Source organism: Macrobrachium nipponense, chromosome 33 (assembly GCF_015104395.2).
Source record: "Macrobrachium nipponense isolate FS-2020 chromosome 33, ASM1510439v2, whole genome shotgun sequence".
Classification (NCBI taxonomy): domain Eukaryota; kingdom Metazoa; phylum Arthropoda; class Malacostraca; order Decapoda; family Palaemonidae; genus Macrobrachium; species Macrobrachium nipponense.
The window spans coordinates 48,388,789-48,401,300 of NC_087219.1; the positions used below are offsets into that span (position 1 = coordinate 48,388,789).

The 12,512-nt window shown below is 45.2% G+C and overlaps 1 protein-coding gene across 1 annotated transcript in view; it reads left to right on the top strand.

Moving 5' to 3' along the window:
• The window catches only part of LOC135202851 (uncharacterized), a 131,418-nt gene that overhangs the window by 70,178 nt on the left and 48,728 nt on the right, over positions 1-12,512 (top strand). Inside the window, exons 5-6 of the mRNA XM_064232310.1 lie at positions 5,915-5,973; positions 6,157-6,299. Coding sequence (XP_064088380.1) covers positions 5,915-5,973; positions 6,157-6,299 — 202 coding nt within the window. The remainder of the gene's footprint in view (positions 1-5,914; positions 5,974-6,156; positions 6,300-12,512) is intronic.

Below are 12,512 nucleotides of genomic sequence, written 5' to 3' on the forward strand. Positions count from 1 at the left end.
AAGAAAGAGGCTCAAAGTAGGCAAGAACCCTTTCGAGGAGGACCTTCGTCTCGCTCTTCTTCTTCCAGAGGTTCGAGACCACCTAGAAGAGGGAAGGACCTTCTCCCGGTCTATTAGGGCCAAGAAATAGTTCGGGGGTCCTCCAGACAACTGTGGGTGCCAGACTTCTGAACTTTGCAGATGTCTGGGCACGAAAGGGGGCGGACAACTGGTCCCTCGCGATCATCAAGAGGGGATACCTCATTCCCTTTATTTCGAGACCACCCTTGACCACCACTCCAAGGGCACTGGTGGCCAAATACAAAGACCCACTAATGAATCAAGCCCTCGCTCTAGGGGTAGAGCTGATGTTAGAGAAAGAGGCAATAGAGATGGTTCAGGACCCTCTTTCAGCGGGGTTCTACAACCGTCTGTTCCTAGTTCCCAAGAACTCAGGAGGATGGAGACCGGTTCTGGACGTAAGCGCCCTGAATGTCTTTGTGAAGAAGAGGAAGTTCGCTATGGAGACGACGTCATCAGTCTTAGCAGCTCTTCGTCCCGGGGACTGGATGGTGTCGCTGGACCTTCAGGACCTTACTTCCATGTGCCGATCCATCCTTCTTCTCGCAAATATCTCAGATTCATGTGGGGAGGGAACGTTTTTCAGTTCAGGGCCCTATGCTTCGGCCTTTCCACGGCCCCCCACCCCAAGTATTCACAGGACTGATGAAGAACGTTGCCCACCCGTGGCTTCATCTCGAGGGAGTGAGGATTTCCCTCTACTTGGACGATTGGCTTATCAGGGCCAAATCCAAGGAGAAATGTCTGGAGGACTTACGAGTGACGTTTGGGATCTAGCAGCTTCTCCTGGGTTTGCTAGTGAATTTCGAGAAGTCACAGCTAATCCCCAGTCAAGAGCGTATCTATCTGGGGATTCTGATGGCTTCTCAGGTTTTTCGGGCGTATCCGTCCCAGAGAGGATAACCCGAGGTTTGGAGAAGGTAGCAATCTTTCTAGAGAAAGATGTATGCACAGCGAGGGAGTGGATGAGTCTGTTGGGGACACTCTCCTCGCTGGAGCAATTCGTTTCTCTAGGAAGGTTGCACCTCAGACCCCTACAGTTCTTCCTGACGAGGAACTGGGATCGGAAATCTCAAGGTCTGGACTTTGCGTTCAAGATTTCGCAAGAGATAAAGGAGGATCTACGTTGGTGGCTAGACCCTCTATTGTTCAAGGAAGGCCTTTCCTTGCAGGTTCGGAACCCCAACCTAGTGTTGTATGCAGACGCTTCGGACAAAGGTTGGGGACTACTCTCGGGTCGAGAGAAGTGTCAGGCACCTGGATGGGGGATCAGGTGTCCTGGCACATCAACAAGAAGGAGCTAACAGCGATTTGGTTAGCTCTCAAGACCTTCGAACCCCTCGTAAAAGGGAAATATGTTCAGATCAACTCCGACAACACTACAGCCCTGGCTTACATTCGGAAACAGGGGGGGACTCACTCTTTCTCCCTGTACGAGACAGCGAGATCGCTCCTCTTGTGGTCAGAGGAAAGGAACATAAGGCTTCTCACCAGGTTCGTACAGGGAGAAAGAAATGTCAGAGCGGATCTGCTAAGCAGAAGGAATCAAGTCCTTCCCTCAGAGTGGACTCTGCACGCGGACGTATGCCAGGAGCTGTGGAGGACGTGGGCAGGCCCCATCTCGATCTATTTGCGACCTCCAGGAATGTGCGGATAGATCTATACTGCTCCCCTATTGCAGACCCAAGAGCAGTGGCAATAGATGCATTCCTGATGGATTGGAGGAATCTGGATCTTTACCGCGTTCCCGCCTTTCAAGATTATAGGGGAAACGTTAAGGAAATTCGCAGCGTCAGATTGGGAACAAGGATGACGTTGATAGCTCCGTTCTGGCCCGCCCACGACTGGTTCACAGAGGTACTGGAATGGCTGGTGGATGTCCCAAGATCCCTACCTCTAAGAGTCGATCTGCTCAAACAGCCCCACTTCGACAGGTTTCACAAAAAACCTCCCCGCTCTCAGTCTGACTGGATTCAGACTATCAAGAGTCTCGTCAGAGCTAAGGGCTTTTCGGCAAAGTCTGCAAGGGCTATTGCCAATGCACGTAGACATTCCACATCTAGAGTCTACCAGTCGAAGTGGGATGTTTTTTCGACGCTGGTGCAGGACTCATAAAGTTTCCTCCTCCAGTACCTCTGTGACTCAATTGCAGATTTCCTTATCTTCCTGAGGGAAAAATGCGGGTTGGTTGTCTCCACCATCAAGGGATAACAGGAGCATGCTTTCCTCAGTTTTTCGTCATAGAGGATTAAACATATCTGAGGACAAGGACCTCCATGATTTAATCAGATCGTTTGAAACGGTTAAAAGAACCTCCTCCTTAGTGCCTAGCTGGAATCTTGATGTCGTGCTGCTCTTCCTGAGGTCCTCAAGGTTCGAACCTCCCCATGCTGCTTCGTTCAGAGACCTTTCGATGAAGACTCTTTTTCTCTGTGCGTTAGCGTCAGCGAAGAGGGTCAGCGAGCTGCAGGCTCTAGAAGGTGAGGTAGGTTTCCAAGGAGGCTCCGCGGTTTGCTCTTTTCTTCCGGCTTTCCTAGCCAAGATGAAAACCCTTCTTTGCTGTGGCCCAGGAGCTTCGAAATCAAAAGCTTATCCTCCTTAGTTGGGACAGAAGAGGAGAGATCTCTTTGCCCGGTGAGAAGCCTGAAATATTATCTTCAGAGGAAGAAAAGACTTGCCGCTAATGAGAGCAATCTCTGGTGCTCTGTAAGGGACCCCAGTAGGCCCTTATCTAAAAATGCACTCTCATTCTTTATCAGGAATATTATTAGAGAAGCACACACTTCTTGCAATCAGCAACAGTTTAACCTTCTGAAAGTCAAGGCGCACGAAGTACGGGCCATCGCGACGTCTTTGGCTTTCAAGAAGAATTTGTCATTACAAAACCTTATGAAGGCCACTTTTTGGAGGTGTGAATCAGTCTTCTCTAATCACTACCTAAGGGACGTATCGATTACGTATGATAAGTGTTTTGGGCTAGGCCCTTACGTATCGGCGGATTTTCAGTGCTGGGGCAGGGAGCTGAAACACATCCTTTTTAATCCTTTTTCCCTGTTAGTTTTAAGTTTGAGTTTTTTGTTGTACGAAGGAGGTTGCAGGAGGCAGCTCCTTCTTTCGTATACTAATGTTAGTATTTGGTTAGGTGATCGGTTGTGCTTGAGGCTCCTTGCAATTGGTAGTGATAGGCTCTGGCATGTAAGCGGGTTGATCCCCATTGACCAGATCCTGCTTGGATTCTGCCAAGTAAGTGGACTCAGTTCCCATTGGTAGACCCAAAGAGTTCTTCAGCCATAGGTCACGCCCTCGCTGAGACTCTTTAGGCAACGCAGACTAATAGACAGTAACTATCAAGTCTTCTGCCTAAATCAGGTAAGAACCAGAGGTTTATATTATGTATTCCTTTAACATGTGTTGTCCCCACTTTCTAAGTAAGTATGTGTCTCTTTCCTCCACCAAGGGTGTCAATCAGCTAAGTATATATCTGGCAGGGAAGTTTCATGTACAAAAATGATATTGTTAGTATACAATAAAGTTTTGTACATACTTACCTGGCAGATATATACGATTGATGGCCCGACCCAGCCTCCCCTCAGGAGACAGGTGGAAGAAAATAACCTGACAAGAAAGGGGGACTGGTTCTTACACCCGCCTCCCAGCGGCGGGTAAGGTAGATCACCTGACCTACCGGTAGCGTGTGCCGCGAGTTTTGAATTTCTGTCGTGACGTCAGAGACCTAAGCTAAGTATATCTGCCAGGTAAGTATGTACAAAAATTTATTGTATACTAACAATATCATATTTCATTAGTTAATAATAAATTTATTGCTTTGACTTAAATTACATATATTGTAATAAGTTAGCAATGTATTGGATATGTTAAACTAAGTTTTCTACACAACTGATGAAAATTAGCATCTTCCCTCTTGTGCCATAACTGCCTGCAAAAGTACCTTAATTCTCTCTACATTTGTGTTAAGGTAGACTAAGCCTCCTCTGAAGAAGCCATATCTTATCTTATTGTTACTCTACCCATGCAATTCTTCAAATATATGCACAGCAGCAGCTTCAAAAAGGAAAAAAGTTTTTCACATGGAAAGAAGATTAAAAACCTAATGAAAAAGTTCACAAGAAAACCACGACAAGATTATACAGCAGGAGGAAGCCATGGTAGGGTTATGACAGTAAAAAGCCAAGAACACATGCCAGAGCAAGTAGCAGAAAAGGTTTTTAAGTATGAAGGACAATGCAATGTAAGCACATCTATCAGCAGAAACTTACCTAAGATAGAATTTACCAATTCCAAATAGTACTTCATAATTGTAGGTTTCACCCCCTTTTATTGAATTTTGTTATAACTTGTACCGACCTGGCTCTTTTCAGCAAAGAAATTATGCCATAGATGGACAGCTCCAGCAGAGATAGATTAACATTGCAAATAAGTGGGTTAAAACAATAATGCAATGGAAAGTGAGAGGGGCCCTGATTTTGTGAAATTTCACTCTTTAGATGAGTCCTCCTTAGATACCTTAAAGACATCCCTGAGAACTGAATATGTGCATCATGCACCCACTGGTGGTGTCATTGCACCATCCACCAATCATGATACAATAAGGCCACAGATTATCTGAGCTCACAATTACAGATCCTGAAAGTTGATGGCCAACACATAAAATAAGGTGGCCTTAAAAATGAAGTTATGCCTCCCTTTATGTAACCTCCAACTGGATTTTGACGAAGAAGTTAGGCACCACTTGAAATTTACATTGAAAATTTACCTGAGAAAGGTAAGAAACAACAACTCTTTTGGACCACTGGGCTGTTTATCTAATGGCGAAGGAGTGCATGATCAAAGATGGTCATATATTTTGTCTGTACAGCTAGAGAGGAATGTGTGTCAGGTGTTCGTGACTGAAGGGAAGATGGTCCTTTAAAAAGAAACAGATGCCAAGGAAAATGTCACTTGGGAAAAACTGACAAATAAAAACATTTTAACAGCTGTGTTAAACTGGACTGCAGTTTGATAAACCTTAGGATCAGCCAAGCTAGCATTGAAAAAAGGTTTCATGGCTTCAAGAGCACTTACTTTGGGTAGATTTTCAGTATTTATAACTGCCAGTTGATTATACAAGGGAAGCCCTGGTCATCAAGTGCTGCTAGAGGATATTATACAAATCATAGCTCATGAAGAGTTGTCACTATCAGATTCATTAATATTTTATATGGATGATATCAGGTGGCTAGAACATAGTATATCGAACCAGGTTTATCTCTATTGATTTGAATGAATCTAGAAGTCCACACTAAGCTCTCTACTCCCATTCATATCTAGCGTAGAGGCTACCCTATCTTAACCAGCTAACTACAAAAGTGGGATTGTTTACCTGTTCTATACCATCATGCAAGAGGTGTATGGTTCAGTGTAACTGTATGATGGTATCCTTCTTTATGTTTATTATTTCTTTATCTCCCCACAAAACAAGTTCTTTTCCTGAAACTGGTCTCTAAAACTTTCCTTTTTAATAATAATTTTATCAACCAGAGTTCATTATTGCAAGATCTTTTTATGATTTCAGTTACATGTATCAGTATTTTGGAAGAACAGTAATCTAATGGGCTGAGTCATAACTATATCATACATCTTTAAGACGTGCATTAAGTAAAAATTTAAGTAGTCAGTCAATGCTCTGAGTGGATTGCAAACATGTTTGGGCTGGTGTGAAAAGTGTCACTGAGCAGGATTGGAGTAAATACTCCAGATTAAATGTTATTTATTCCAGATTAAATGTTATCAGGTTTGAAGAATTTGCCAAAATCTTGTAAGCAAATCCTGATGTGAAAAATATTTCACCTTTCAGACGAGACCAGGGAATTAAAGAAGGTGTCTTCATTGTTCATAACAAAACTACAGTTACAGGTAATGATTTTAATAAAATTTCTCGTTACAGTATACTCTTATGGTGCTGTTTAATATTACAGCTGAAGTTATAAAGCAGTACTTTATGTTTAATGATAATCTTTTTTTCTTAAGCGTAATTTAAATTTCACAATTTAAATATGATGTATTACAAAAATCAGTAATAAGTGTATTACTTTTCAGAACCACCCCGTACCAGCAAGTGTTTGGGCAACTACTTGTTTATATATATCATCCCAAATGTAATGTTCCAGATAGCTTACTTGATGACATGTCTGGTGCTCAGATGTGGTGAATCTGAGACTCTTCAGACTCTACTTGAAAGGGTTAGTACTGTGGTTATTTACTCGTTAAAACCTACTGTTGTTTGATATATATTTACCCAAAAAAATCTAAAGATAGAAATAAATTAGTTTCATCATATAGTACTCGTCCACATCTGTGGTCTTGAATGTACTCAGACTCAACATTTTTATTGTAACAGACTAAAGAAGAATGACTAACTAACAATGAATCTTTCCTTTATGTGAGCTTTAGGGCTTTTAACAACTGGCCAGAATTCCCCAGCTCATTTTCTTTCTGCAAGATTGCCATTTTTCTGCGTCATCCTCTAAACTATTTCATCATTCTTGTCTCCAGCCTCTTTCACTTCTTACCTTCTTTAAACGATAAAAGGATGATTTTACACTTCAGCAGGTACTTTTCTTTGCCTCTTATTGGTTAACTGAGTTTTTACATGTCTTCAGAATTATGCTTTTTTGTATTCATTTGCATAATTTTAGTCTGCAGTATCTTTCAAAGTTTTGTGTTAATCTATCTATTTTCCTTACCTAAGCTTCAGTGTTGGATTTTTAGTGTTAAGTGCTTACTGCAAATTATTGATTAATGTTTATCCAGTTAGAACTCAAAGGTAAATTTTCTTTTGTGCCAGCTTCCTTCATCAATTCCTTTACTGAACTGTGAGTGAAGGGTAATTCAGCTGTCTTTAATTCTTTGCACTATTTTTGGGGGGTAATTTTTAGGTATACTTTTAGGACATTCTTGTATACCCATAACTTGAAACTGGAACAGTAACTTGCTCATCCCCAAAGACATTTTACAGATGCAATCAATGTTTTATGAGAATGAATGCCAGGCTTCCTTAAGATTCAGCATTATGCAATCAAAGCTCCAAAAAGATGCAGAATCTATTTTCTATTTTATTAATTACTGGAATACTCTGCTCTGAATTGAGTCAATATATACAGTTTTTCAGGTTGTTAAATATTCAATAAGTCTTGAGTACAATAAACAGTTACATTCTTTTTGTACATGCAACTTCCCCGGCAGATATATACTTAGCTATAGTCTCCGACGTCCCGACAGAATTCAAAACTCGCGGCACACGCGACAGGTAGGTCAGGTGACCAGCCCACTCCCGCCGCTGGGTGGCGGGAATAGGAACCATTCCCGTTTTCTAACCAGAATTTTTCTGTCGCCGGTAGCAACAACACCGTTGTTGGTACCTCCTGCTTTGGAATTCTTTTCTCGTTGGCCGAGGATTATTCTGTTGACCTTTGGTGATGTATATTGATCTTTGGCTTTGGCATATGCTTATCGTGGACCGTTTTTTGGATTTTGGTTTGGATTCTCTTTAAAATGTCTGACATGGTACCTGTATTTAGAGTGTGTACGAAAGAGGAATGTAAGGTGAGGCTACCGAAAGCTGCGGTGGATCCTCACACGGTCTGTAAAAAATGTAGGGGGAGTGATTGTTCTGCAACTAATACCTGTCTGGAATGTGAGAGTAACGGAAGTGGAATGGAAGACCTTGGCTTCTTATGTAAGGAAACTTGAGAAAGATAGAGTTAGGAGGGCTTCCATCAGAAGCTCAAGTAGATCCTGCTCTATTGAACAGGAAGTAGCTCCTAACTCTTCTGTTAATTCACCTGCTCATAGTTTGGTTTCAGCCCCTTCCCCCAGCAGCGAACCTGTGGATGCGTCTACGGAAATGGCTGCAATGAGAGCCTCAATTATCAACTTAAAATCGCAACTGCAAGCGATGAAGGAGACAGGTAAGCGCAGTGACGTGTGCAGTGATTTGTGCAGTGTCCCCAGTGAAGTGGAGGGGCGTCTGACCGACTATGCATTGCTCCTAGCCTAGACCTCTTTCAGACTCCCATGACCAAGGGAGGAGGAATGTCGAAAGCCGCAAGGGGGATGTAGAGTATTCCCAACGGTCAGGCGTCCCTTCGGCAGATCCTGTAGCCGCTTCCCAGGCTGCCAAGGACAGCTATTGCAAAAGCGTCCTCAGGAAGTGCTTTTCTGACTCGGACTCTTCGTCCCCAAGAAGAGGATGGAGTTCTACCTCTAAGTCGCGCCCTCTTAAGAGAACCTGGAAGACGCCAGCAAGCGAATCTTTGCATTCCAGTCCTGAACCATTTCCAGAGTATTCTCCTGCTTGTAAGAAGAGAGCTACGAGATCTCCTGACTCTTCTCCGGAAGGTTTTGCTCACAAGACGAAGGAAGTTTTGGTAGGACTCCAGCAGCAGTTGTCCGCCTTAGTAGGAGTTCTTTCAGAAGGCTCTTCTAGGAAGAAAGATGTTTCTCTTCCCATCAAGAGTTCTGTTAGGAGAGCCTCAGAGAGTAGGCGCCGTGGCGCCAGCAGACGCTCCTCGCCTGAAAGGTTTTCGTCCCCAGCGAAACCTTCTTCAGTTAGTTACGACAGGACTCGTATGTCCTCTCCTTCTAAGCTCGCTGATCGGAAACTCCCTGCGAGCAAGAGTTCTCCCAGGAGTTTTTCTAGAGGCAATTACGCCTCTCATGACAAGTACCAGGAGCCTGAGAACCTCCTTCCACCTGAATTTTTGCGGATTTCTCGTGAGAGAATTCGTTTGGCTAAGAGCTCCGGGAGAGAAGAGAGCCCCTCTCTTTTCAGAGCTCCGCAAGAAGGAAGGAGCACTCGTTCATCTAGACGATTCTCGAAGGAACAATCCTCTCCCTCCGGCAAGTGCCCAGAAATCAGGAGTCCCGTAGGATCTTATAGATATCCTTCTAAGGACGCAAGAGTCTCGCCGAGTAGGCACCATGATTTTGACAAGTGCTCTTCGCCTCCCAGGAGGTCTAGGAGAGAATCAAGCGCCTCTCCGACTGGACGCAAAGATAAAAGGAGCTTTTCTCCTGCTAGACGCAGTTACCAGGACGCAAGCTCCTCTTCTACTGGACGACGGGAACAAAGGGTTCTTCTTTCCCCTCGCAGGCGCATTTCGCCTTCCAAGCGTCCTCAACAGGACGCAAGCGCCTCTCCTTCTTGGACCAGGCGCCCTCACCAGGACGCAAGCGCCTCTCCTTCTTGGCCCAGGCGCACTCACCAGGACGCAAGCGCCTCTCCTTGGCGCCAGGAACAGGATGTTCTCCTTTCTCCTCGCAGGTGCTCTTCGCCTCACAGGCGTCTTATTCAGGACGCAAGCGCCTCTCCTAGCAGGCGCAAGGAGCAGATCAGAAGCCCGAGTTTAGGGAAACTCCAGGACTCTTGCAGGAAGGAGGATAGGAACAAGTTTTCAGATATCCAACAAGTGGACTTTGATTCTCCTGCAGATAGGATTCGCGAGATAAAAAGGCTTCTTTCTCCGGATCGGACTCCGGAAAAGGGAAAGCCCTCTTCGCCTGCAGCTCTTTTGGAAGAAGTTTCAGAGGAAGAAATCCCCAAAGATGCAGGAGTTTCGGACTATAAGAGACTTGCTTCTCTTTTGTTTTTTGCAAGTGTTTGGAGACTCGCTACGCCCAGTCGGATCCCCTTCTCCGGGATCTTTATTATCCAGCACGAAACTGTCGAGTCCTCCTCCTTTGTCAGGATGACACCTACTCTTTCTATGAGAAAGTCTCTGAAGAGCCTCGAGAGCTGGCTCAGATCGAAGAAGGAAGCGGGGAAGATGGTATTCGCTTGTCCTCCTTCCAAGCTAACGGGAAAACCAGGTATGTGGTATGACACCAAGGAGCCAATGGGCCTGGGACTCCCTTCATCCTCAGATGCGGATTTTTCCGCTCTGGTAGATTCATCAAGACGACGCTCTCTACATTCTGCAAAAGCCTCTTGGGGGATGTGTGAGGTTGATCATCTCATCAAGGGCCTGTTTAAGACTCTCGAAGTCTTTAATTTCATGGACTGGGCTTTGGGAGCTTTAGCCAAGAAGTCTCAAGACCCAGACTTCGTTAGCATGGAGGAGTTGGGCAGCGTTTTGACTTGCCTAGACAAGGCGGTTATGGATGGCTCCAATGAAGTGGCATCCCTTTTTGGATCCTGTATTCTGAAGAAGAGGGCAGTGTTTAGCTCCTTCTTAACAAAATCTGTTTCGGCCTCTGCAGAGATCCTCCCTGTTTTATATGCGCCCCTCTCTAGTCACCTCTTTCCTCAGGAAATAGTGAGGGATATTTCGAAGACCTTATCAGAAAAGGCTACACAGGACCTGTTGGCCCAGTCAGCTAAAAGACTAAAACCTGCTGTTCAGGTATCGAAGAAGGAGAAAGTTCCCTTCCAGCAGCCCTTTCGGGGAAGGTCTGCCCCTAGATCCTCTCTCAGAAGTAGACGATCGGAGAAGAGAGGAAGGTCTTCTCGAAGGCCGTTCGTCAAGACCCAATGAGACTGCGGTCCTCCAGACAAAAGTGGGTGCCAGGCTTCTAAACTTTTATGAGACTTGGGCACAGAAAGGTGCCGATGCCTGGTCCCTATCCATCCTAAAGAAAGGATATCTAATCCCCTTCAGGGAAAAACTTCCCTTGACTACAACTCCAAGGGAGTTGACAGCAAACTACAAGGACTCTGTCAAGAAACAAGCCCTTCTACATCTCGTGGAGCAGATGCTTTACAAGGAAGCCATAGAAGAAGTAAAAGATCTCTCTTCTCAGGGGTTTTACAATCGCCTGTTCTTGGTTCCGAAAAGTTCAGGAGGTTGGAGGCCAGTTCTGGACGTAAGCGCCCTGAACGTGTTCGTAACAAAGAGGAAATTCACAATGGAGACGACATCGTCGGTTTTAGCAGCCCTGCGTCCAGGGGACTGGATGGTATCCCTGGACCTGCAGGATGCGTATTTCCACGTGCCAATACACCCGTCTTCCAGGAAATACCTCAGGTTTATGACTCAAGGAAGAGTATTTCAATTTCGGGCCCTATGCTTCGGACTCTCAACAGCCCCTCAAGTATTCACAGGACTGATGAAAAATGTGGCTCACTGGCTTCATCTCGAAGGGATTCGAATATCCTGTATCTAGACGACTGGCTGATACGAGCACAGTCGCGAGTCAGATGTCTGGAGGACTTAAATCTGACACTGAAGTTAACACAGTCCTTGGGACTGTTAGTAAACCTTGAGAAATCCCAGATGATTCCCCAGCAGAACATTGTTTATCTGGGGATTTGGATGGATTCTCGGGGTTTTCATGTATTTCCATCACAGGAAAGACAGAACCGCTGCTTGGAAAAAGTAGCAACCTTCCTAGAAAAAGAACAATGTTCCGCGAGGGAATGGATGAGTCTTCTGGGGACCCTTTCCTCGTTGGAACAGTTCATTTCTCTAGGAAGGCTTCACCTAAGGCCTTTACAGTTCTACCTAAGAGAACTTTGGGATCAGAGATCTCAAAATCTGTCCGATTCCTTCCAGATTACGAAGGAAATAAAGGAGGACCTTCTTTGGTGGATGAATCCGGGCAGGCCTCAACGAAGGAGTATCCTTCACGTTCCGAACCCTCGGCTAGGTGTTATTTTCAGACGCCTCAGATGCGGGGTGGGGAGCCACTCTAGGGACGAGAGAAGTGTCAGGCACCTGGAAGGGAGAACAGGTGTCCTGGTGCACCTCAAATTTCTTGGAAAAGGCAATTGACAGCGATTCACCTGTCTCTCATACACTTCGAGGCTCAGATCTCAGGTTCAGTCCTACAGATCAATTCGGACAACACAACAGCCTTAGCTTACATCAGGAAGCAAGGAGGGACGCACTCGTTCTCCCTTTATGAAAAGGCAAGAGAACTACTGCTTTGGGCAGAAGAGAGAAGAATTACTCTCCTGACAAGATTCATTCAAGGGGAGAAAAATGTAAGAGCCGACCTTCTGAGCAGGAGAGACCAAGTACTGCCTACAGAATGGACGTTGCATCAGGAGGTATGCAACAAACTATGGAACCTCTAGGGGAGACCAAATATAGATCTTTTTGCCACCCATTGGAACAACAGGCTGGAAAATTACTGCTCCCCGATCGCCGATCCAAGGGCGATTTCTGTGGACAGCCTTCTCCTCGATTGGTCCGGAATAGACGGGTATGCTTTTCCTCCGTTCAAGATCGTATCGGAAGTAGTAAGGAAGTTTGCAGCAGCAGAGGGAACCAAACTGACCCTCTTAGCCCCGTTCTGGCCAGCACAAAACTGGTTCACAGAGGTACTGGGATGGATAGTAGACTTTCCGAGATCTCTCCCAAACAGGAGCGATCTTCTCAGACAACCCCACTTCGACAGGTATCACAAAAACCTGCCCGCTCTCGCTCTAACTGCCTTCAGACTATCGAAGGACT